We start from the raw sequence: 24,357 nt of genomic DNA on the forward strand, positions 1-24,357 counted from the left end.
CTTTGTGTGCTCCTTCAGGCTCACTCTTCTGGTGCTTCGTCCTTGGAGAGAGGAGGACGGTGATGGTACATCACCATGCCCCAGTGCACCGGTGAGATGGAGCGAGCTGGTCTCTGTGCCTCCAGCCAGGACCATGTTTGAGCCTCTCAGCACCACTCCTGGACCAAACCCCAGAGTCCCTGGGAAGCTGCCGCCCACCCACATCTGCTTCTCTGTGCCGTATCTACTGGTACTAGATCCTGCTGTGGGGACCCTTATGCTGGTGAGGAGACTAGTGACTGGCAACACTGCAAGCCCCTCTCCTCAGCTGGGGCTTTGTGAGATTCCCAAAGCAGAGGATTAATGCTGTAGCTATCTCACAAATGCCATACAAACACACAGAGAATTGAGAAAATGATAAAATGGAGATGGATTTTTGGGAGCAGAGAGATTGAATAAAGAAACAAGGCATCAAAATATGCAGTTTATGCACAGGAGAGATATATCTTGACAAGGACTAATATTTTATGTGGAGCAAATAACTCAGTAGTAACAGATAAGCACATTTAAAAATGTGGTATTAGGAAGAAAGTCCTGGTTTCCCCTCCTCATCAGCCCCTGACAAATACACACTCCTCACCTCACACTCAGCATTGCCTTGTATTCAAACATTCTCCTCTTCCCTGCCTTTCTCCTTCCCCAGCAGCTCTCCCCTCCCCACTGGAGCCAGAGCCGGGATGGATGCTCCAGCTCTCCGGTGCAGAGGAACGCCTTCTCCCAACCACAGACACAACCCTGCAGGCAGACTTCAGGTGCAGGAGTGCCCAGGTCGCCCCATCACACCTGATACCGTGCTGTGCCCACCACTCCCTGCCACTGAGGCATTTCCTTACACACGGGGGATGCTCTTCAGCTCAGCAGTGTTAGTTATTTATGCTCCTGTGGTTCCCCTACATTAAGACTCGTTGAGTCTGCCCCAGAGAAAGAAGATGTGCTGAGGGACTTGTGAAAAGTGACCTGTGATGGAAGGGCCCAGCACACAGCGTGACTGGGGAGTTAGGGCCCCTGTGATGCTCACCTTCATGTCTTTAAAGGACTCTGCCACCAGGCAATCAGAGCGCCTTTTAGAAAGCGTGTGTTAGCAGGCTCCCAGCGTGCTTTCTGTGCCAGACCATCTGTCTGTGCTCCCCATCTCTCCTTGCCACAGCCAGAGATTTGCACAATCGAGCACATTTAACTGTCACTGGAATCTTCCTACCTGGCGCGAGGGCCCTAAGCCTTATCTGCATTTAGGAATTGCGCTAAGCCAGCAGATCTCCTGCATATTTGCTCTTTGAAGCCATGCTATGAAAAGCTCCGGCAGGAGGGCCACATAAAGGGAAAGCCCTACATCTCCAGCCTACAGATAAAGCTTTGCACCATACAAGACGTTTTGATATTTTATGCTACCATTTGGCGCTGCTCCAGAAGAGCTGCGAGTTATCTTAAGCTTCACAAATGCAGAGATAAAGCTTTAGTGGGGGAATTGTTCCTAAGTCAAGGGTTAGAGGCGCACAGCAAAAAGGGTTCTTATGGGGTACTCTCCTGTTGGCTTTGGGGGGATAAGTGCATGCTTACACCCCCCCATCCTGGGGAAACCGCAACGCGCTCACCATGATAAGCTGAAGGGCTTAGTGAAAAACAGCAAACCCATCCGCCCAAGCTTCTAAGTACATAAAAGCATCCAAAAGTAAAAATGTATTTTAAACTACAGTGATTAATTAGGATGATGGATGGGGACACGAATCTGGTTATGTTTCTTCCTTTGCACAGATGCAGGAGCTGTTCTGAGCGGAGGAATCCGAGATGTTCAGAACAAGATGTTGCTCTGGATGGTCGTGGCTTGCACAGCCACAGAGCACAGCAGGATGTGAGACCTTGGCTACCAAAACCACACGAGAGGCTCCTGCCCTCATTAGCACAGCCAGAAAGGCGTGGGGGAACCAGGTCCATGCCCATGCCCACCCTGGGTTGCCCATTTTTTCAGGAGCGGATGGTAGGAGCCGAAGACCTAAAATAGGCGGTCTTGAAATAATCTTGAAGGAGAGAAGTGAGGCAGCTGCTCAAAGGCTTGTGCCAGCCTGGAGCTGAATCTCACTCAGGGAAAGGTGCCGCAGCAAAGGAGACCCTGCGTCTGATCAGGAAGCTCAGTCAAGAGCTGGAGTGTTTAAACAGCAATAGCAAAGGAACCGGGAAACAGAAAACAGGAAAGAGCAAACGGCTTTTAAACAGTGGAAACGTTCTGCTATGGAGGAGGAGGAGGACTGAAGAGGGAGGATTAGCCATCTATAAATACAAGCAGCACTGAGTTAAAAGGCTAATTAGAATAGCAAAAAGAAATACAGCAGCACATGTCAGAGACTATTTCAACTAACAAAGAGTTTTTCAAATCTGTTTGCAGGAGTGAATATGAAAGAGAAAATTGGATCCCTGTGAAATGATTTCAAGAATTGGAGGAGGAAAAAGGTAATGGCAGATCTCTTAAACAGCTAGTCAAGCTCCCTGACATCTTCATCTGTTGCAAAGGTAGAGGGAAAGACGACAGGCCTCAGTTTTCATGTCTTGGGAGGAAAAAAAGAGCTGGTAACAAAGGATGGGTTTGTGCAGAGATGGGCGCAACAGGAAAGGCATCATTCTTCCCTGGGCAGCCTGGAGAGAAGCAAGAAATCTAATTATTTCAGGTCTAGCTGGAAGGGCCTGAGGGGGCTGAGGGGCTGCACACAGTGAGGGGCACCCCCCTCATCCTGCAAACACGTGTGGCTGGGCTGAACGGCTGCAAACCGGCTCTGGGAGCTGCATCGCTCCCCGGCCATGTGCACCCCTCATTCCTTCTCTGTGCCAGAGAGGTTGAAACACTCCCTGCCCTTACAGCAGGCGTGCAGCCCACAACGCTCTGGTTCGCAGCCCTTACCCAGTTTAGGTCTCCTGCCAAAAATAGTGACCCATCTCCTGCAGCTCTGGGTGATGCCGGAGTGGCTGCAAGGAGGGACATCTCCCTCTGTCACGCAGTACACCCTGATTTTCGTCCACCTTTGGGACACAGGAGTATTTCAGCCATACAGAGGTAGCCTGAGGTAGTTTGTCCCACACATCGGCTGCACAGAGGCAGCATGGAAAAAGGAGATGTCACCAGGGCAGAGGCTAGTTTGGATTCACACCCTTCCTCAGGGCTTGCACTAGTTCAGGCTGTAGTACCAGGGTGTAATCCAGACCTCTCTGCAGCTGGAGAAGAGACACTGGCATCCCCAGAGCTCACATCAAGGTAAACAGATGAAGATAAATGGGATGAGTTTTCTTCTCCGCTTGCTCATGACATCACTGGTGGATGCCGTGACCAGAGGCACAGGTCACGATGACATCAGGCTGTTAATGGGACAAAAGGGTGACAACTAGGGATGATTCAAGAACCAGGGAAGGGGCTGGTGGGGGGAAGAGGTGGTCACAGGGTGCAGACACAGGGTGCTGCTGTCTCCTCCCTGGCAGACAGCGAGATCTGGCTCTCTGTGGACATGGCAGCACGCAGACGGGGACAGTGCGGTGGCTGGGGAAAGGGCTGGCTGGCTGAGGACTTTCTGAAATGAAACTAATTGCATTGCCTAGAAAATCATAACAGCAGCTATGATACTTTGCTCTTCTCCAAGGATGCAGAGTGGCTTTATGAGCGTTAATTAACTCAGACTCATACAACACGCCTGTGAAGCAGCTACAATTAGATCCATGGAGAGGGGAAGTCAGTAGCCCTGTGTCCCACGGCATGGCAGCACAGAGGCAGCACGCACAACCCAGGAGATCTCACAGCACCCCCAGGACTAGCTCCCTCTCCAGGGAGTTCCCACTCCCAGGACTCCACTCTCATTATCTATCCCAGCTCCCTGCACACTCCTATCCATATTCAGCATGACTTCTTAGAACAAATATGAGACAAAACCATGAGGAGTAGTTTTGCTAATAAACATCCACCAGCTGCAGCCCTCTGTCCTGCCCAGGTCCAGCAGAGTCCATCTGTTCTTTTCACCTGACTCTCCCACTGTGCCCATTCCTCGGCTCCTGCCCAGCACACCCACCCAGAGCAGCCCATGGGCCCTTGCTGCTCCACACCAGACTGCTCCCAGCACCCAGTGTGTGCAGGCAGCCGTCCAAAGGTAGGAGGGAGCACAAGGGCTCTGGATACTCTGTGCACTTGCCTCTCCATCCCTCTCCTCTCCCTACCAAGAGCCACAGGACTCTGCCCAGCAAGGTGCCTGCAGTCCTGGGGGGTGTTCTCTGCGGTATGGAGCAAGGGGGAGAGAAGCAGAAAAATTTCATGGACACACATGTAAATAAAGTATCTTTAAGTGAGTTTCCCATGAGGTGTCAGTAGCTCTTGAATATTATGCTGCCTTTGCTGGCTGGTCGTGTCATCGCTCCAGCTGGTGGGGAGAGTGGCTGCCAGCTGCCTCCGGGAACAGGAAGACAGCAACGTCTCCGCTTGTCTGGAAGCCCCATGCTGGCTCGTCCTGGAGCACCAGCAGCATGCGGGTGCAGCCACAGATTGCTGCCCCATCCCCAACAGCGAGTGGAGCGAGCGGCAGGTCCCAGCCGCAGCGTACAGAGGATTTTGCTCAGAAATGGAGAGCTTTGCTGGTCTCAGAGGGGCAGAACTGGGTGTAGCCTTCTGAGTCACACCATCCCTCCAGCCCTGCCCAGCTGGCAGGCTGGGATGGCTGCCCCGTCCCTGGAGATCTCTCCCTTCCTCCAGCAGCCAGCAGGAAGCAAAGGATAAAGCCGCACAACTGCACAGAGCCCTACACTGGCTGCCTAGCTGGCCTCTGTCCTAGTCTGGGAGCTGAGGACATCACAGTTATTCAGGAGAATACCCTACATATATATATATAAAAAACACATACAAATACCTTACATACATACAGGGATGCCCTGTCTGCATCCCTGGGCATCCACCTGTGGTCCACGCCGAAAGGCAGGACACTGTGTACGGGGACCTGCCCCACAACGACCACAGACAAGGCGTCATGCCCTCCCCACTGCCCCGGTCAATGCTGCCACTCCAGGAGGTGAGAGGCTTTTGTGCAGAGCAGGGATGACTGCTACGAATGTCAGCTTTAATAGCGGACTTCACCTTAGTAGGACAAAAAACCCTCTTTGCCCTGTGGCAAAGCCAATGCGGCTGAGCTGCATAACCTCTCCAGGTCGAATCCGGCCATTTACAATGTGCGCTTTCCTAGCACGGGGAAGAAATAGTTATTTCCCCTAATTACATGTTAAATGCCAAATAAATGCCCTATCCTGTATGGTAATTGCAATGTCACTGAGTGATTAATGCCTGCTCTACAAGCAGAGAATCTGCACAACATTTGCAAACTGTAATAACCCAGCTCCCCGGAGTCACCCAGCTCCACACAGCCTTTCTGTCACTGGTCATTTGCTGGGCGCTGGTGAGCCGATACAAAGGGTGGTCTCTGGGCTTGCCAGAAAGTGTCTGCAGCAGGACACAAGCTGACAGAGAAAGGCTGCTCCGCACCAGCATCAACACTCGTGGCCATGTTTGAGTCGCCCAAAAAGTTACCCCTGGCCGCTGTGTTCTGGAGCAGCCTAGCTGAGCCACACCAGCCATATGCTTTGCACAGCACCATCAGCCTGCCCAGGGTCTGCAGCAAGATGTAGGAGTGTGGGGGGACAGCCCCACTCCCCATGCCCCCCAGAGCCCTGGCTTGTCCCATGGGCTAGAGCAGAGAGCTCTGCACAGACCCTCCTCCCCGTTGCAGTGCCAAACCTCACCCCGCAGCTTCACACCCTGGGTATACAGGCACTCACGCCTGTCCCAGAGCAGAGGCTCCTTGAAGCTGCTCATGCCACAGCCAAGCGACCCATCGTGGCACCGATCGATACGAGGCTGAACATTAAAATTGATTCTCCAGCCGGCCTCACGTTCCGGCAGCGAGCGTTGCCCTCCTCCCGATGGCGTCTGCAGACTCGCCGTCATTACTTGCACCCAATGACATGGCACGTGAACAGGAGGGGTCTGGCCCCATCACCCTCCCCCAGCAGCCCTGGCAGCCGATACGCAGGACGCCAGGCTGAGCCGTGCCCCCCTGCCTGCAGCCACCCCTGAGAGGGCAGCCACGGGGGACGATGAAAAGCTTTCAAGTTCAGTTCTGTATGTATATGAGGGTCTCGTAGGGTGACACTTGTTAATTACATTTTAGGAAATAACAAAAGGAAATTCCAGAGAAAGAGCTCAGCATTTAGTCTTCCTCCACACACACAGAGGGGTTTTTTTTTTTCTTTTTTAAAGAAATAATCTTTTAAGCATTAAAAAACTCCCCAGCGCTGCTGGTACAAATGCAGCGTAACCTTGAATTATATGTAGCAGGGCTGGCTTTCATTATTTATTAGCAAGATCAATTAGAATATTCTGTTTGCAGAAGAATATAATCCAATATGTACTTCAAGCACTAACAGCTAAATATATGCTTATTTAAAAATCAATCTAAAAGTCACGGTTTCCTTTGTAAATCCTTACTACAGATTAAAAAAAAGCTTTGAGTGTTACCACCTGCTGAATGCCGTAGTCTCAAGGAGACAGTTACACATTTTAAAACATCTCAAATGGGAATTGATTGTAAAAGGCAAACAGTCACTGAAATCCCCCAGCACAGCAGGCTCACCGCTAGCTCGTGTGTGTGAAGGCTGCGTGGCTCCCATGGTTGGGCACCCGTGGGGGTGTAAGACCTCCCCACCCCAGCCCATGCCACTGAACACCAAGGAGGGCACCGGCAGCACCCGGCTCCCGCCGGCACAGGGAGTATGGCAGCCGTACCGAGTGACTCACCATCGACTCACGGCATCCCAGCAGAGGCTTATTTTTCATTGACTTGCCTGGGCTGACATGGAGCCAAAGCATCCGCCTGACAGCCCAGCCCAGGATCCGCAGTGTCCTCGCCTTTCTCCCCCGAGTCGCAGGTTTCTAAGATTAATTGTCATGTATTATTTATTGACCTCAGCCGCGACCTTGGCCCGGCGCAGTTTCCTTCCCCAGCGCCTTCTCACTGAGGTGATGGTGACAACGGGCAGGAGCTCTAGCAGGGCGGCAGGCAGGGGGGCACCGGCCATGCCCAGATGCCCGATGGCCCTGGGGATGCCCCAGCCACACCATTCCCCCTCTGTTCCCACCCCACGTGGCCATTCCCAGCTGTGCCAGCTCTCGCTTTAATCTTTCCCCCTGCCGCAAGCCAGGCGTGGGTGTGCTCAGTGAGCTTCCAGGTTCTCCTTCTTTCTTAAGCTCTTTCTCTTTCGTCTTTCATTTTTAAATCTTATCTCCAGGTAAAGAGGGTATTTGAGGGGATCAAAAGGTGACCTTTAACAAGGTTAGCAGAGCCTCAAACGATATCCCTGCAAGTTCATGCACACTCCAGCGTTAAAGGGAACAGCTCTCTGATCTCCTGCTCCTCGGTGGAAAAGTTGTTTCACAAAGATCTCTGCCAAAAGTTCACCCAGTGGGCTGAGAAAACTTTCTTAAAAACGCAACACCTAGAGCTAGGCACAGGTTGTCCTCCAGCTTCTGAGAAAGCAATCATTAAAAACTTCTGAAGCGTTTCTTTCTCTGCTCAAGTTCCCAGGCTCTTGCCAATTCCCTGGGTCTAACAGATTCCCAACTATCCCCCATCATTCACTTAGCCAAATAAAATCACTTAAATGCCTCTTAGGAGAAGCATTACAGCCGCGGGAGAGGTCAGACAGAAGCAATCAGAATGATTAGAGAGTGATTAGTGGGCTGGAAACAGAGCAGGGATGGAGACCCCATGGCTGTCTGCCGGGCCGAGACGATGCGGCGGCACTACCCGGGGACTCCTCCAGCCCTGAGGGAGTGGACAGCCTGTCACGCTGGGGCACGCCAATGCCTCCTCCTCCAGTCCTCCTGGTCACACCAGGAGAGACGCAGAGAGGGCCCAGCGGCATGAGCTGGTGGATGGCAGATCCCTTCCCGAGGAGATTGGGCATCTGAGCTATGGGGCCCAGGGTCACTCCAGCCTTGGTGGAGACCAAGACCCACCTCTTCTAAGCACCTTGTGGGAACATTCCAGGCAGGGGAAGAACAGCATAGGCTAAAGGACAATGTGGGCACCTGGTGGCGTGACTCCAGAGCTTCCACCGTGCTGTGGGGTCACCTGGCTGCAGGACCGTGCCCCTCCACAGATGAGAAGGGGAGCAGGGAGGGCTGGACATTGGACTGTGCCAGATCAAGAGGGCACCAACAGTGACAACAGGACCCCCGTGCTGCCGGCAGGGTGAGGGGGTGCGCATGGGCTCCCCTGTCCCCAGCAGAGCTCGCTGGTGCCTCCGCACATGGCAGGGTGCCCGAAACGAAGTGAACAGACGGGAGTGGGTGGGCAGGCGGGGATGATACCAGCGTTAATCATTTCCGTGCCACCGTTCACAAAACGCAGCAGCAGCGCACAGCCTGCCAAGCGCTTTGCACCCTGGACGAAGGCACGGGCAGCCAGCTCTGCAAAAAGCTTCTTGCTCGGCACAGCCAGCCTGCACAGCCAGCCTGCACAGCCCCTCTGCACCCCCACACCTCTGGGGAGAGACAGACAAGAGGTGCCAGCTCCCACTGCCCTGGGACGGGACACAACCAAGCTGTGCTCCCACATCCAGCCTCCTCGTGCAGCGCAGGGGTCAAACCCACACCCCCCGTCCCAAAGCAGCCCAGCAGCCAAGGGGTTAAAGCGCCTTGTTATTCCTTTCATACCTGGGCTCCACTTATTTGCAGGCTGAATTTCCCAGAAGCAGAGGCTTTTTACCAGCGGAGCTGCTGTAGAACCATGTTGTTATAGATTGCAAGTTCCTTAAAGGTCAGATAACACAATGCAATTGAATCATATTAGTGAGCACAGCGACTTGGTATTTTACTAAGAAAACCCATAAAGCAGATTGTTTGTTGCAGAGAAACATACGTTGTGTAATAAAGTCAGTGTAATTGTCTCCAGAAACAAACAATCAGTTTATGAGGGGGAAAAAAAACAACCAACCCACTCCTTGTAATTGTGGGTCCTGGGCGCAGCCGCCATCGGGGCGGGCGCTGGCAGGGATGGAGCACAGGAATTGCAAGTCTGTATTTTACAATTTAGGTTACAGTATCTAAATGCATTGCAGAAGGCCTAGTAGGGAAATAAACAATTTCCAAGCGTATTGTTGAGAGACAAATATTCAATACTTCATTTAATGTATGGTTTGCAGTTAGCGGTTAATCTAAGACAACACAGGGCGAGCCATGTTTCACACTGCTATTAAGGAAATGCAGAATTGATTGTGAGGATGATTGAAGGTTTCTGAAGAGCACAATTCCCAAGTCCGTGATGACCCCTCCTTTTTTTTTTCTAATTTGCCTGTAATCTGTTCCGACAAATCCTTTTATCACATTTATTCCTTTCCAACTTACAACCAGTGTGATTAATTACTTAACTTTGCAGTCCTGCTTGCCCTGCTGTATGCTCTAATTTTTCTTCCATTTAAAACACTTTTCCATCCCAAACAGACATATTTCCTTTTTAAGCTCCTTTACTTTGTCCCACTGAAGCTCGCTGTTAATAACCAATCCTACCGGCAAATCCTCCATCTGAGGCTTCCCCCAGTCCTGCCCAGTAGCCACCCATCCCATCCCAGATGCTCCAGCTGTTTCTGGAGGCAGCAGGCACCACGGGTGCCCCCCGCTTCCCTCTGCAGAGGGGCTCAGGCCTTTCTGCAAGGAGAGGAAAAGCACAAACCTCTTTCTCCAAGAAGCTGGGTGCTTTTCAGATCCAGGGGGGTCACAACCACTCTGCCAGCCTGGAAATTCTCATTTGGTTCTAGATATAATCTTGTAATGAAAAAGGAATTGGAACCAGTGCGACTGTTTTAACCTTCCCTGGTCACAGAAAGAGGAGGAAAAGTAATTTTTTATTTTTATTTCTTCAATTGAATACAGGAAGGCAGGTCTCCTCTAACACCTCTGTCAGCTGCTCCCTGTCCGGGGGGAGCGCAGGAGGAGCTCCCTCTCCGCACTGTGCCACCGTGTCCCAGCCAAGCAGAGGCGAAACACACGCAGAAAAGCAATTAGATTTAAATCTAGTTTCCTCTTTCTACCTTGCCTTTCTCTTTTCTCTACTTAGATGCTCTTCAGTGTTGTAACTAATATGATTTGTGTTTAGCACAGTGTGAAACAAGAATGATTTATGGGTCTGCTAGCACTGCACAGCTACCTAACGCCATCTCAGTGCCCCGAAAGGGCACTCCAAGAGCAGATTGACGAGAGAGTTCTGGCATTACATGTAATTATTTGTGTCCCCTGCCCACGTAATCACTGTTATTCTGGCTCTCCCCATGCCACTGGGCTTTCCTTACACCCCACCGGGCTTTGCTATTGGAGAAAATAGGACCTGGACCCTTGACCCAATCCAGCCCCCACCAATGCCACGCACCAACCCCTGCCCTCACCACTCCCATGAACTCATCTGCCGGGTTTAAATTGACGTTTCAGCTCAGATTAACTTGGCTAAAACAACTACAGGCTCAGTCTCTGCATTTCATCACCAGCAGCACACGCAAAGGCTCCGCGTGCCTGGGTACCGATAGGACACAACAGTGTGGATGTGTTCAGAAGCCCAGCACGGTCCAACCTAGCTCAGTGACTCAGGTGCTGAAGTCCGATTGAAAGTCTCTGGGATCGGTCAAATTTTACCCGTGACTCCGAGCGCAGCTCCGTCAGGGAGGATCCTGTGCCTCTGCGCTAGTAAGTGCCCTTCATTAATTCTTAATGCTGCCCCAAGTACATCCAGTGTCCTCCCCGGCTTGGCAGCCTGCCCCTGCGAAGCGGGACAGACAATAAGCAGAGCCCCCCCCCCCCCTTTCCTTCGCTGTCTAACAAGAAGCCAAATGAAATAATGAAAGAAAGTCATTTTAATGCCACAGAGGGAATTGTTTTATTGCTAAAGCAGCAAATAGAACTAATTGAATCCGATGGAAAAAAATAGAAAAAAGAAAAAAGAAAAAGGAAGGAAGGGAAGGAAGGGTGTGGTGCACAGCCAGAGAGGGCGAACTGGAGCCTGAATATTCATGGGCCTGGCAACTGCAAATCCTTGAATGCAAAATATCTTCATAACTGATAATACTGCCAATGGCCATGTACGCACAGTGCTCGGAGAGAGGCAGTCGGGGATGTTTGCATTTACAATATATTTTTTTAAAGTAATATTATGGAACAAATTCTCTGGTTCATTAAGCTGCTTTGCACCTCCCTGGTAAAACAAAACAGCCTGGGAGCAAGCACCACAGCCAGCACAGATTCCCAGTGGCAGCGACCCGCTGGGCCCATGATCCCTGCGTCCTACCCGCAGGCAGACACCATCGCACGGAGAAGCTCCACCAATGCTCACAGTGCCACATTCCCAGGCAGCAGGCACCCTCGGGATGGATTTGCTGCCTGTCAGGGACAGGCAGGTGAGCAGGCAGCTGCCTGCCAGGTTTTGGGGCTGTGAAGGCAGCTGGGATCCACCATCCCTGCCCAGGGCTGAGCGCAGTCCCACTCGGCTGGGCACTGCATCCCAAATCACCTCCCCATCCCCATGCTACCAGTTAAACCTGCCACGAGCTTTTAAATGCACTGTTTTCAGTCAACCTTAATTTCCATTGGCAACGTATATATTAATGTAGGGGGTTGCATTTTAATTAAGGCAGCATTCATGTTCTTCATTACAATATGAAGTCATCCAGCAAGAAACACCAAGGATATAAATCCCATTAATGAAGGAGCTACATGTTCAGCACTGTACGGTTAAGCACAGGGGCCCCTACGTACGAAACAACTGTTGCATGAAGTGCAAGGGGGTGCTCTGGGAGAAAAAAATGGATTATAAATGTAATTAACCCTCTGAAGGGCCACACAACTTTTCTTCAGCACCACTGTAATTGCGGGCCCCGGATCTGCATCCCAAAGGCAAACGGCCTGTTGTACCTCAATCTATTTTCCCCTCTCTAGAAAAAACAACCAGGCTGCATGGGTTTGCCAGTGGGGTCCTCCTGGACCCAACACCCCCAGGCAGGAGGGGAAGGTCTGCAGCACAGACGCTGCAGGAGGAGGGGGCTTTCCCCCTACCCAAGCTGCTGCAGAACACCGTGCACCCAGCACCGGTGGTAACCGAGTGCTGAGCATCCCCAGGTTTCTCAGAGGACAGAGCTACAGAACAACATCCACCTCTCTGTGAAGCTCAGGCAGTCCCTCCCTACGCCAGCATCCCAAACCCTCACCCCTGGGCACAGCAGAGAACTTTGCACTCTCCTCCACCTGCGATACGCTCTAAGCATTAGCAAAAGTTAATAGGGGGCACTGGCAGAGCCACGCTGGGAAGCGTCTCTCCGGGTTACCCCAGGGAAGGACCTCGAACCAGGCAGCAGAAGACTCACATCCACTATGGTGCCCTGCGGGGACCTTGGCCAGCAGGAATCCCCACTCCTGAATACATTACCCCAGCCTCAGTCAGCAGTTTTGAACTTAAACATTAACAAACGAGCTCCTTACAAACTCTGGCAGTGGGAAAGCACTTTCTCACCATCGCCGACCGCAAAAAATGGCTGAAGAATTTCTGCTCAGGCTTTCCAAATGAAGCAGTTGTGGCAGAGACTTGGATGGTCTCCCACAGAGGCGACCGCATCCCAAGACAAAAGTGTTTCAGAATATTATGTGGGAACAGGGTAATAATAAAACACCTTGATGTAACTTTACCAGCAGTGGTTCCAGCAGAAAAGCCTGTGGTGATCTAATAACACATTTCCCCTGCCGCCACTCCAGCCTGGAGAAATCCAGGGTAGTTTGAGCCTTAAATCCATCTCGGCTCTTCCTTTGTCTTTAATTGTTAGGCTATTTGTATTACACGTTTTACATACCAAATAGACTGTAATTTCATGGTGGGCTAGACCGAAGAAATGCCTCTTTTAATCTTTTTAATTCTAAAGTACTATAAAACTTTAATATTTTCTAATGGAGTATACAGTTACTCACATCTAACAATATCACTACAATTTAGGAGCAATAAAAGTCAAGCTCCCGTCTGTGTGATAAGCTTGCAGCTTTATTTCCAAAGTTCAATCAGTTAACCTAGGAGAGCAATAGCTTCCCTACGATGAGTAACGATGCAGAATAATATTTAGATAGAGATAAACCCTTTTTGCATAGGAAATTGCATTACAATTTGCTGGATCTTAGAAATTCGCAGCGAGATGCGTCAGTTTACCAGTGAAGTTATTGCCTCGGGCATTTTTTCCACAGTGCTTTGATTTTTTTTCGGGGTTTCTAGAGGATTTTGAGCTGAGTAAGGAACCTTTATCGTTCCTGATCCAGGCGTGTGCAGCAGCCCCAGCAGCCCCTCCTCCCTCACCAATGTGCAGGCAGCGCTGGCCGGGTGGCAGCAGGTGGAAGAGCATCCCGAGGAGCGGCTGCAGGAAAGGCTCAGACCCCCCAATCTGGGGTTGGGGCTGCAAAGCCCCCACAGGGTCTCTGTCCTGTGCACCTGATGAGCTGGAGTGACCCTGGGTCCCAGCTCCCAGGGGAATGCACACACACTTAGAACAGCGGTTACATACAGTGCCTGGCTAGCTCTGGTTTGGCCAGACGTTTAATTTCCCTTGGGCAGCCATTGAGGCAGATGGGTGAGCCAGGATGGTGCCAAGCATCTCCCTTTCACTGTTGGGCTCTGGCTAGGCTCAGTCCCCTCCTGCCCACGGAACAGGTCAGCACCCAGCACCAGGCTTACATCTGCGATCACACCAGCTACACCACCTTCCCCACCATGCTGCCTAGCTCCCGAGGTGATGCCTCACTGTCAATTGCAGCTGTTTTTCTTTCTGCATGGGGTTATTTTATATGGCTTAGGTAAAAGAAGGCAGAGTCTTGTGCTGGGGTACCTCTGTCCCCTCTGTGTATCCCCTGGGGCTGCGGGTCCCCAGCGCTGCGGAGCAGAGGCAGCGGTTGGTGATTTGGGATTAACACGATTCAAATGAGCAGCCCAGAAATTAGCTCAGAGGGGCGACTGCTGACGGTGCAGGCGAACGGCAGTGGGATCGATGCTGGTGCTCCCCAGGGGACAGACCAAGTGAGGATGAACCACAGGCCAATTAAAGACCTCCAGCAGCAACGAACTTCAGGATCCATGGTCTGTCATCAGCATTTCATGAGTCAGCGCTTTGGATGCAAAAGGGTCAGTTTGTTCTTCCACAAGTGTGGTCGGAGCAGCGTTAATTCACAATTAATAACCTGCCCAAGTGCTGCAGCCCCTTCCACCCACAGGTGAGCCAGGAGGTGATTCCTCCCCCCTCCACGTTTGGGAGCTCGGAGGGGGGCCCTGAATGTGGGGGTGGCAGCTGAGCACCCCTGGGGGGGACATCCAGAAGAGCCCCAGGGTTTCTGGAGCTGGTGCCTCTTGCAGCCGGGCGTTACATGGGTCGGGTGGTTTTGTCTTTTCCTTGCTGAGGTGATGGGAGCTCGTGCTGTCAGCCACTGAATCCAAATGGGCACTTAACGCACACTCCTGGCGCTGACGTTAGCGTGCTCGCCGCTCGCCTTAATTATATGAATGTCCGTCAAGAGCAAATACAGAAAGGGCAGAGCTGAGGCTGAAATAAAGTTATTTGCAGATCTGAATGAGCGCTAATAGAAAGTATATTGTATTACTGGACCCATCTCAGTGCAAGATGAAAGGGAAGACACTCTAAAACAAAGGGGAGCTGCAAATCTGGGCTACCAGAGCAACGTTGCACCGTTCGGATCCAAAATGATTACCTGCTAATCAAGGAGAGGGCCAAGTCCACTCCGTCCTGGCTCTGGAGGGAATGGAAATCAGATTTTGGCTTGAAATGTGTTACAGCAATCTCTGTAATACCAAATAAAGTCTGGCAGATGGAGTTATTTTTATCCAAAGCCAGTTCTGTTTAGTAGGTCCGTGGCTATAACTGATGACTCTTCGCTATTTCCTCTTCCCCCTGCCTCAGTTTCTCCAAGGCACTGACAAGATTGGGGCAGACAACTGTGGGTATATTTTGGGAGGATCCTACATAACTTAGCCATAAAAATCAATTGGGAATTTTGCATCCACCCTCAGCATTTGGCCTGTTTATACTGCCAAATAAATTCTTTAAAGAAGCACTGTACTTCACAGGAGAGCTTGTCAAGGTAAATACCTTCATTTACATAAAATGTGACTAGCAATTGAAATGTTAAAGCCATAAAGAGCAAGTTTATGATCCATCCTTGATGCTCGGATGTATAATATGACAAGGGGGAAAATTGTGCGCCTTGCAACATTTACTAAATTGGTATGTTGACTCTGGGGATGGAAATGGGAGATTTGAAAAAACAGGTTGGAGGGGTTTGAGGTTGGGTTTTTTCTTTCTTTCTTTCTCTTTTTTTTTTTTTTCTCCCCATAAATATGAATCCTTCCCGCAGCCTTCAAACAGTTGGCTTTTAAATACTCTCCTGCAGCTTGGAAACAGCAGCTACCTAAATAAACAAACAGACGGCTGGGCAGGGACCTGCGTGGGATGGAGCTACCTGGCACGCCGGGCTCCCCGGGGGAGCCAGGACCCTGGCAGGGGAGGGGTGCCCTGGCCATGCATTCCCGTACACCCACGTCCCCCCACATCCCCAAAAGAGTGGAAGCAGAAAGCATCACCCAGCTGGCGTATGGCTGAGGTCTAAGCACAGCTCCTGCAGCCGCATCGCTCGCCGTCAGCAGTGAGGCTGGCACAGGGCTGAGCTGCACCCCGCTTTGGGGTGGCTCAGCTGGGTCACAGGGACTGATCCTGCCCAGGCCTCTCTACCTCCCACAGCCCGTACTTTGCTGGGGCTGCCCCAGCCTTTGATCCAAACAAGAATTTCTCACTGTGGCTGAAAAGACTCTCATGACTTAAGAGTTTTTCTCTTAAACCTTTTTTAAAAAAGGGAGGGGACACCAATTTGAACCACTTCAAATCCCAAATAATACTTTGAAAAAAGTGAATTAAAAGGGATAAAATGGACTGCTGCCCGCATATATACCACAGTGAAATTATAATATCCACACTTAATGCTCTGGAAAGTTTGATAGTGCACGTTCCTCACCCCAACTCAGTGCGAACATTTCAGCCCTTCATTCATACTCCTGCCCTTCTCTATTCATTGAAACCACTTCAAGCAAAAATCATTTGAAAGAAATTACCTCCGTGTATTACACCGTGAGCGGTGAGAAATGTCCCACATGAGCCTCTCCAGCCCCCAAAGCAATAAAATTTCTCCTGAAGTGGATGATATAATGACTCAGGGAAAAGAAGTCCCCATGACAACAAGAGGTAAGAGAAATCCATGAAAAGCAAAAGACTTCGACCTCTCTCGACACAAGGTGTCACCAATTTGTGCTGGAATTTTCACTTTGAAAACCAAAAGCCTTTGTCCCTAACTTCCTTTGAGAACCTGTTGTTCCTTCTTCACTGCTCTGGGCTTCGAACAGAGCAGGGACAAGCCTCGCTAAATCAGAAACTGAGCAGGGGTCAGGCTCATCATTTAAACCCATGAACACAGCCAACTGACTCTTCGCCTTTCTCTTTTCCAAGGGGGCTGTTTTTCCCCAGGCCTATTTTGGGGGGTTTTATAGCATCTACACGCTTGAGCCACACCACATTCATGCCCAGGGCGAACACTTTGACACTACAAGTAACACTTAAACCCTTAGCAGCAAAGCACTGTGGTGTTTACTTAGCGGATTACTGAGCAAAATCCCAGAGAAGGAGTGCTCTTGAGAATGCAGTGCAACAGTTAGATAATCTCAGGCCCGGTGAGGTAGGAGGGACGGATCCCTGCGTGCTCCAAGGGATGCTCCGAAAGTTATCGGGAGAGGCATCTCCGCCTTGCTTGGTTGGTTCCTGATTTCCTCTCTGCACTATGTGCCCACTGCCGCCTGCAAACAAACCCATTTTACCTGGAAGCAGAGGCAGTGCTGTCTCTGCAGGAGCGGGTGCTGCCGAGCACTGCCCTGCCAGCATGTTTTCCCTCACACTTCTCCCGCCCGCTTTGCGAGAAGAGCAAGCACAGCGTGGAAGGGCTGCGGGTGCTGAAAGCAGCTGCCATTCCCATGGCTACAATCGAATAGCCTGTGGATAACCATCATCAGGTGATAAAATACTGCGAAGAGGCCCCTGTTCATTCCTGCATCCCAACCCTCCAGCTGAAACTGAGCGGAAAGGGAGGGAGAAGGATGCTGGGTGGGCTCCCCTGGCCCTGCACGTGGGGCAGAGGTCAGGAGACTCCCAGCATGGGGTGGGCTCACTCCAGGAGCTCTGGGTGCAGAAGAAAATCCTTTCCTGATGCTGCAGTGGCCTTTCTCCAGCCCACAGATGTGGGAAACATGGGGACCGAATGGTGGAGAGCCTGGTCCCCTGCTCCCAGCCACCAACCTGCGACCCAGCTCAGCCCAGACCCTCCACCAGTTTTACTGAGAGACAGACCCCAGCATCGGTGGGAGGTCAGTGCTGCACATGCGTGCTGGCCCTGCACGGAAGGCTTGGCCTAGGAAAAAAACTGCACACTTGTAGGATCTAACCCATACCTAAAGGTTTAGGAAAGGTGAAGGGGACAAGGTACTGAAAGAGCCATGTTACATGGAAATACTCATACAGCCTTCAACCCAGATTAATCCCGATGCATTGGATCACAGAGGGCAGCTGAGTCACTACATTTCAGCAAAAGCCAACTCACAGCAGGGCTCAGAATGAAAAAAAGGGGAAAAAAAGGCAAAAAAATCAATACACTTTTCCTAAGTTACAGAAGTACAGAGGGCACCGTACGCAGGGAAGGCCTTTCACCAAGAAACACAACAGCTACCAGCCATCTGCAGCAGTGCCCGTCATTAGCAGCAAACCCCAATCTATCTACCCACTGTAGGTGTTCCTGTAGTGCCCATCAGCACAGGCTCAGAGCGCTGATGGAAGTGGTTTGATTTTCTGAATATCCCGAGCTGATTGGAGAGGCACAGGCATTACCCAGCAACGCAATTACAGCTCACAGTGAGGGTCACGCTGTGTGGGACCGCAGTTGAAATGGCCCTGAGCTACTGCTGTCCGACAGCTGTTAAGGGATGCTGCAGGGGGGTCTCATCCCTCATCCTCAGACACAACCAACACCGATTCTGCCAGCAATCACGGTGGCAAGAGCTGGGCGCTCCAAGGTGGGATCAAGCCCGATGCATGCAGAGACGGCCCCTCGCAGCACCAACCCCCAGATTAGCTCAGCAGGAGGGCAGGGGAGATGGCACACAGGCCAGAGCCTGCTACAGCCATAACAGTGCATGACAGCCGCTTCCCCAGTACAGGCGAGTTTAATGTCCACAGGGACACAACTGAGAGCGCTGGCTCCGCAGCCACAGCCAGCTGCTCCTTGGGAACCCCTGGCTGAAGAGCACGTGTTTATTACTGGGAGAAGAGCTCCCTGTCATGGTGTTACTCGTTATTTGTATGAGGGTAGCAGCTCACAGAATAACACACGGGTCTGATGGTTGGGGAGAACGCTCTGAAAAAAAAATAAACCAAACAGACCCAGGCAGGCGGTGAAAATAGCATTAGACATGCAAGGCATCTCACTGCCTGCCATGGTGACTGCTCCCTGCAGTGGCTGCAGTGGGGCCGCTCCACGCATAAAGCTACGCCCCTGTGTAAGTGCTTAACGCGTGGAGGCCTAGGGCAGAGCGAGAGGAACGTGGTCTAATTACAGAGACACTGCTGCAGCTTTGTGCATGCTCCACTGAGAGGGAGGCAAAGAGGAGAAGCAACGTAGACGTAGAATTTAACTCCTGCATATTTGGAATAAACTTCAAACCAGTGAACTTTAAAACTCCACAATTTAAGTTCACCAGCACCAGATACCCTCTTTGCATTGTGGAGATCATATTTTTGTTTAAACTTCAATTTCGCTTTCAAAATACTGTTCTGAATCCTCACTCCTCTGCTAAAGAGACAACCTTGAAAGTGTGCACGGACGAGACTGGGGCACCTCACCATGCTGAGCCTGTGGGCAGCTGGGAACGGTGGCTCAGAGCACTGGGCTGCTCCACTCAGCTCAGAGAGCTACCGAGATGCTCAAGTGCTGAGGTCTACTGGGCTGGTCATTCACACAAGCAGAACAGCCCAACTAAAGCACTATCTGTCCTGGTGCTAAAAGCCCCTGCTCTCTTCACACAACCACCCAAAAACGATTCTCCTCCAACACCTCCAGACACCGCCAGCAGCATCTGAGCATCCGGAGGTGTCAGCATCCACACAAGTGAAATCATCTCAATCCTGTGCGATGCCAACAGGATCACCTCTCCTTCCCCACCAGTCACATAAAGCCACCTGGGACCACACTGAAGTGGGGGGTCCACTGCAGATCCCACGTCCAGCCCTCCAGTACACAGCCTCTCGAAGTGCTGGTGCAGCAGACACCAAACCGAGGTCTCCAGCACCAAATGTGCCCAAGGGGCAGACACTGCAAGCAGTTTGCATTCCCATTGTCCACAAAATCCTCTCATGTTCATGCACCCTGGTTTCATACCCAGGCAAAGAACTCAGGCATATCCCAGATCCTGCCTCTCTTTGTGCTGGTAGTGAGCATTTGTAGATGTAAGCTACATTCCTTCAATGTTCAGGGGCTCCAGAGTCTCCCCATAACTTTGCTGTCTTTGCTGCACCCTCAGAAAGGCTCTCACAATTCATTTCCAACCACAGGATAGCTTGGGGCAGAGCTCATGGCATGGGCCATGCTGACCGAGGCGTGAGCATCGCGCCTGTACAAACATCTCTGGTCTAGCCTGGTCATGGGGTCGTGCAGGGGTATGTCACAGGGTGCCTGGGCTACGTGGGCAGCAAGAGCTGCCCCAGGCGTGTGAGGGAGCAAAAGGACACTCAGCACTGACTGAAACCCTGCGGCAGTTCCTACTGTGTATCCTGTGGTTTGGAAGGTGGGAGGGGGTAAAAAACCTGCCGCCAGTGACTTCCGAAGGGGCAGCAGGTACTGGCTCCTTGACACAGGCTACATCCACCATGGGACCGGGTGCTGGCATATTGTAAGGGATTAATTCAGCAAAGTTCATCACCACAGGTAACATTTACTGCCAGGGACCAGACTTGAGCAAGAGGTGAAGATAGGTGAGTAACACACACGCCAGAGAGTCGTACTGCCACAGGGTTAACAAAAGGAAAGGTCAGAAGTCACTTCCTGCTCAGGCTTCATCACACTGTTAGTAACAGTCAAGTTACACTCTGGGTTAAGAAAAAAATAAAATATCAAGCTAGGAAATTTATCATCAGCAGCTAATGTACACGAGGGTAGTAACTGAGTTTAAGGAAAGCTGTATCATTGAACTCGTCCTTCAGCCAGCCCAGTGTCAGGATGTACAGCATCACGCCTTCCAAACCCCCAAACAACTCCAACAGCACGACACTAACCAACCACAACGAGCCTCCGACCCATTTCACATCCCTACATGTGTAGGAAGACACCCCCCCCGTTTGGAAATTCCTACCTAAACTTTGACTGCAGAGCTAAAGCAATGGCAGACAGCACAGCTTTCCCTAAAGGTTACCAGGAAAACAGAACAGGCTGCGGGAGCTGGTGTAACAGGCTTGCCACGCTGCGCCAGCCAGCAGGCAGAAAGCTATATTTGCACTAACTTCAGCCTCTGACTGTCCCAATATAGATCCTGGACACAGTGTTTATGGCTGACTAACCTCAAGGCAGCAAAGACATGAGTAACGCAGCATGGCACACGCATGGAAGAGATGGTAGTGTTTAGGCACTGTCTCCATTTTACAGGCAGAGAAACCAAGGTGGGGGAAGTGCTGGGAGAGAAGCCCTTAGCTGTGCTGGCAGGTTCTGGACCAGACCCTGGGCTTTTCTTCCCTACAGCTCTGTTGGACTAGCAGGTACATGCAAATATAGCTTTCCTCAGCACCGGGTGGCAGAACAAGGAATCCTCAAGGTCTGCTGTTTCCTTATTTCACTATGTAAGAAAAAACTTGACAGTATTAAAAACCTGACAGTTTATAATACATAAAAAGAAGTGTTACATGCAAAATATAAACAAGTGATAGAAGTCACCGTAAGGAGATGCTGGTATAAACGCTTCAACAGTGGCTTCTTTACTTAAGAGTAAATTGACGTTTCTGTGGATAGGAAAAATCCCTGGTTACTCTACCTGGGACGCAGCTGCAAGCAGCCAGCCTTTGGTGCACTCCATCAGGTAATCTCACAGAAGGTCAGGAAGAAATAGCTGCTAGTGTGGATGGCAATCTTCCCCCCTGTTCCATTTCTGTTTAGTATTTGTACAGCACCATGCACACCAGCCTCTGAGCCTGTGACAACAGCCCAGTCAGTACCAGTACAGCACCAGGGAAACCTGTGGCTCCCAGTGGGGCACAGATCACCAAGGCTGCATGACCTGGTGCCCTCTCCCAGTAAGGCTGAAAAACTTTTGCAAGGAGAAAGGAGAGGGATGCTGTGTGGGTTCAGCAGGTGTGGAAGTGGCTTTAGGGTAAACAATCAGAGCAAATCCCCAAGGCCACAATGGCAATTAAGCAGCAATTTATTAATCCCATGACCTGAGAATTCATCCCTCAGGCTACTGGGTTCAGGGAGGACCCTCACAAATCAGCTCTGACCCAACCTTTTCTTCTGCCACCTCGCTCCCAGCCTGCAGGGTAGCACCAGTCCTAGGAGCCAGCTACACAATCCAGCTGCTGTGGGGATGAGAAATCCCGAAACGCATTCTGCCCATGAAACCCTGTGTGTGCCTTTTACTCCACGAGAGGAGTTACACTCTCTCTAGCCCTTTTCTTGTAGCATGACTTTAAAGATAAAAAAGCATCTGCTTGCCATACTCAGTGCTTGATCTTCTTCTGCCTGTTTTGAATAAAAACCAAACCTTTTTATATACCACTTTCTAGTCTTTTTTTTTTCCCCAGCAAGTTCCTAAACTTCTTTTTCAAAGCAAGTCTTTCCTGCAGGAAAATTCAGTAAAATAAGATACCATGCCTGAGATTATATATATAAACACAATAACCGTGATCAAGCCTTTATTCCTTCCCCATGTTGGTACAGCATACTGAAAACACTCTCAGAGACAAATGCACTTCCCGGTGCTGATCTCCACTTTATTGAAGTCCCGCAAGAAAATCCCTCAGCATTTTAACAAAGCCAAGTGGATGCTACACCAAATGAGTATTATGAAGATTTGGCTTCCACGATTTCCACAGAAAATTGCCTGGAGTTCCTCACATGTAAATGCCATTGACATGAAGACTGTATGCTCTGTTTTAATAAACAGTGAGCAGAGAATCCAAACAGTAACTAACTTGCTGCCTCTATCTAATTTTTCACTTCATTTTCAGAGCAGCTAAACACCTACCATACTAAGTACAACCCAAAACAAGACAGAAATTTATCAGTTTAGCCACAGCCTATTTCTTATAAAGAAACTAGCTTGGGCTGCTCTTAGCTGTGAACTAAAGCACTACTAGGAATTTGCACATTCCACCGATGTGCTGCATTCCTTTCAGCTTTGAGAGAAACCCTAAGCCATCGCAACACATTGATTTGCTAAACCCACCAAGGCACACAACACTTCATTACTGCAATTCGGGATTTTCTAATAATCAGGGCTTTTAGCATAATATTCCCTTGAAATGTTGTGCCGAGCCGGGCAACAGCATTTTGCGATTTCTTCACGAATAAAACCAGATATTGTCAATTGGAAAAGAACTTTCTGACGTGGAACTTGTTGAATAAAGAGTAAATCTCATTTGTGACGTGGCCCCTGCAGCTTGTGTGAAAGAAGGCACCCTTTTTCACTTCAAAGCCTGTAGCATCACCTGGAACAACTTGCAATATTTCAGTAATTATTAACTGCTGACCTATTTAGTCGGGTTTTATGCCAAGTGCAGCCGAACTGCCACAGCCTGCCCAAGCGCCCCGTGCACGGGAGTTACAGGAGAGGGATGCTTTTACGCGTTTCGCTGCCTTCTCCCATCACAACACCGCATTTTAAACCAGCGAAGCTGTCAGGCGAGGCACCCCCGCGATGGCCCGGCCTGCCCTGACCGCGCCGTTCCCTGTTGCGCTCCGCACCCGCCGCGGCCCCGCGCAGCGGTCCGGGACCCACCGCGGCCCCCGCACCGGCATCGTCCCAGGTCCTCCGCGGGGCTCCCGGCTCCCCGGAACCCACCGCCCAGCCACCCACCGGGGCCACCCCGGGGGCGGGGACCCTCCGTCCCGCGGCTCTCCGGGACCCCCTGCCCCGACACGCACGGATACACATCCCCACCACCCTCACCCCCCCCTCCTCGCGGTCGGGGCGGCCCCGTGGGTCGCGTCCGGCGTCCCCGCACCCTCTCACCTGTACCACTCCAGCCCTTTCTCGTAGTTCCTGTCGAAGAAGTGGGGCTCGGTGCCCACGGCTCGCACGTCGGGGTGAGCGCGGATGGCCTCCAGCAGCGCCCGCGTCCCCCCCTTCTTCACCCCGATGATGAGGGCTTGCGGCAGCCGCTTTTCCCCGTAGTCCGGCGTGGTGCTGCCGCCGCCGCCGCGGCTCCCCGGGCTGCCGGCCCGGCTCAGCTCCTCGTCCGTGGTGCTCGACTCCTGAGGGTCCCTCTCGAAGGCTCCGCTCTGCGCCGTGATCACCTCCCCGGGGGCCAGCGGCGTCCGCAGCCAGGCGCCCGCCGCCCCTTCCCGGCTGCTGTTGGAGGCCCGCGTCGGAGCCGCGGAGGGAGCCGGGGCGCCGGAGCCGTTCGGCGGGGTGACGGGGGAGCGCGGGGCCGCCGGAGCCGCCGTGCCGGGGAACGCGGCGAGAGACCGCGGGGCTCCCGGGACCGCCGTGCCGGGGAGCGCGGCGAGAGACCGCGGGGCCGCCGTGCCTGGTAGGGCGGCCGGTGAGCGCAGAGCGCCCGGGCCGGTGCCCCCCATGAGGCTGTAGCACAGGTAGGTGAGGCAGAGGGAGAGGCTGCACATGCAGAGGAGCTTCCGCGCCGGGGACACCTTAGAGCCGCGCCCGCCCGGCACCCCCGGCTGGGCGGGGGGGGGCATGGCTGCTCCCCGCTCCTCGCCCCGGGCACCGGGCGCACATGGTGTCAGCCGCCGCCCGGCCGCCCCAGCCGCATGGGGCGCCGCTGCCCTCCCGCCCCGCCGCCGCCGGGGGGGAGCCCCGCATGGCACGGTCGCCGCCGGCCCCCGCCGGGCACCGGGGCGCCTGGGCTCAGCGCGGCTCCACTCCGCTACCGCCCCGGTGCCGCCGGCTCCGCACTGTTGCCGCCCGA

At 52.0% G+C, this 24,357-nt stretch overlaps 1 protein-coding gene across 1 annotated transcript in view; it reads right to left on the minus strand.

The window, feature by feature from the left end:
* HS3ST4 (heparan sulfate-glucosamine 3-sulfotransferase 4) overlaps nucleotides 1–24,127 on the minus strand; it is a gene marked incomplete at both ends in the record, with an annotated part of 60,015 nt that extends 35,888 nt beyond the window's left edge. Inside the window, one exon of the mRNA XM_084271305.1 lies at nucleotides 23,442–24,127. Coding sequence (XP_084127431.1) covers nucleotides 23,442–24,127 — 686 coding nt within the window. The remainder of the gene's footprint in view (nucleotides 1–23,441) is intronic.
* Nucleotides 24,128–24,357: the final 230 nt, after the last annotated feature.

Source organism: Gallinula chloropus (genome assembly GCF_964237585.1).
Source record: "Gallinula chloropus genome assembly, chromosome: 15".
NCBI lineage: Eukaryota > Metazoa > Chordata > Aves > Gruiformes > Rallidae > Gallinula > Gallinula chloropus.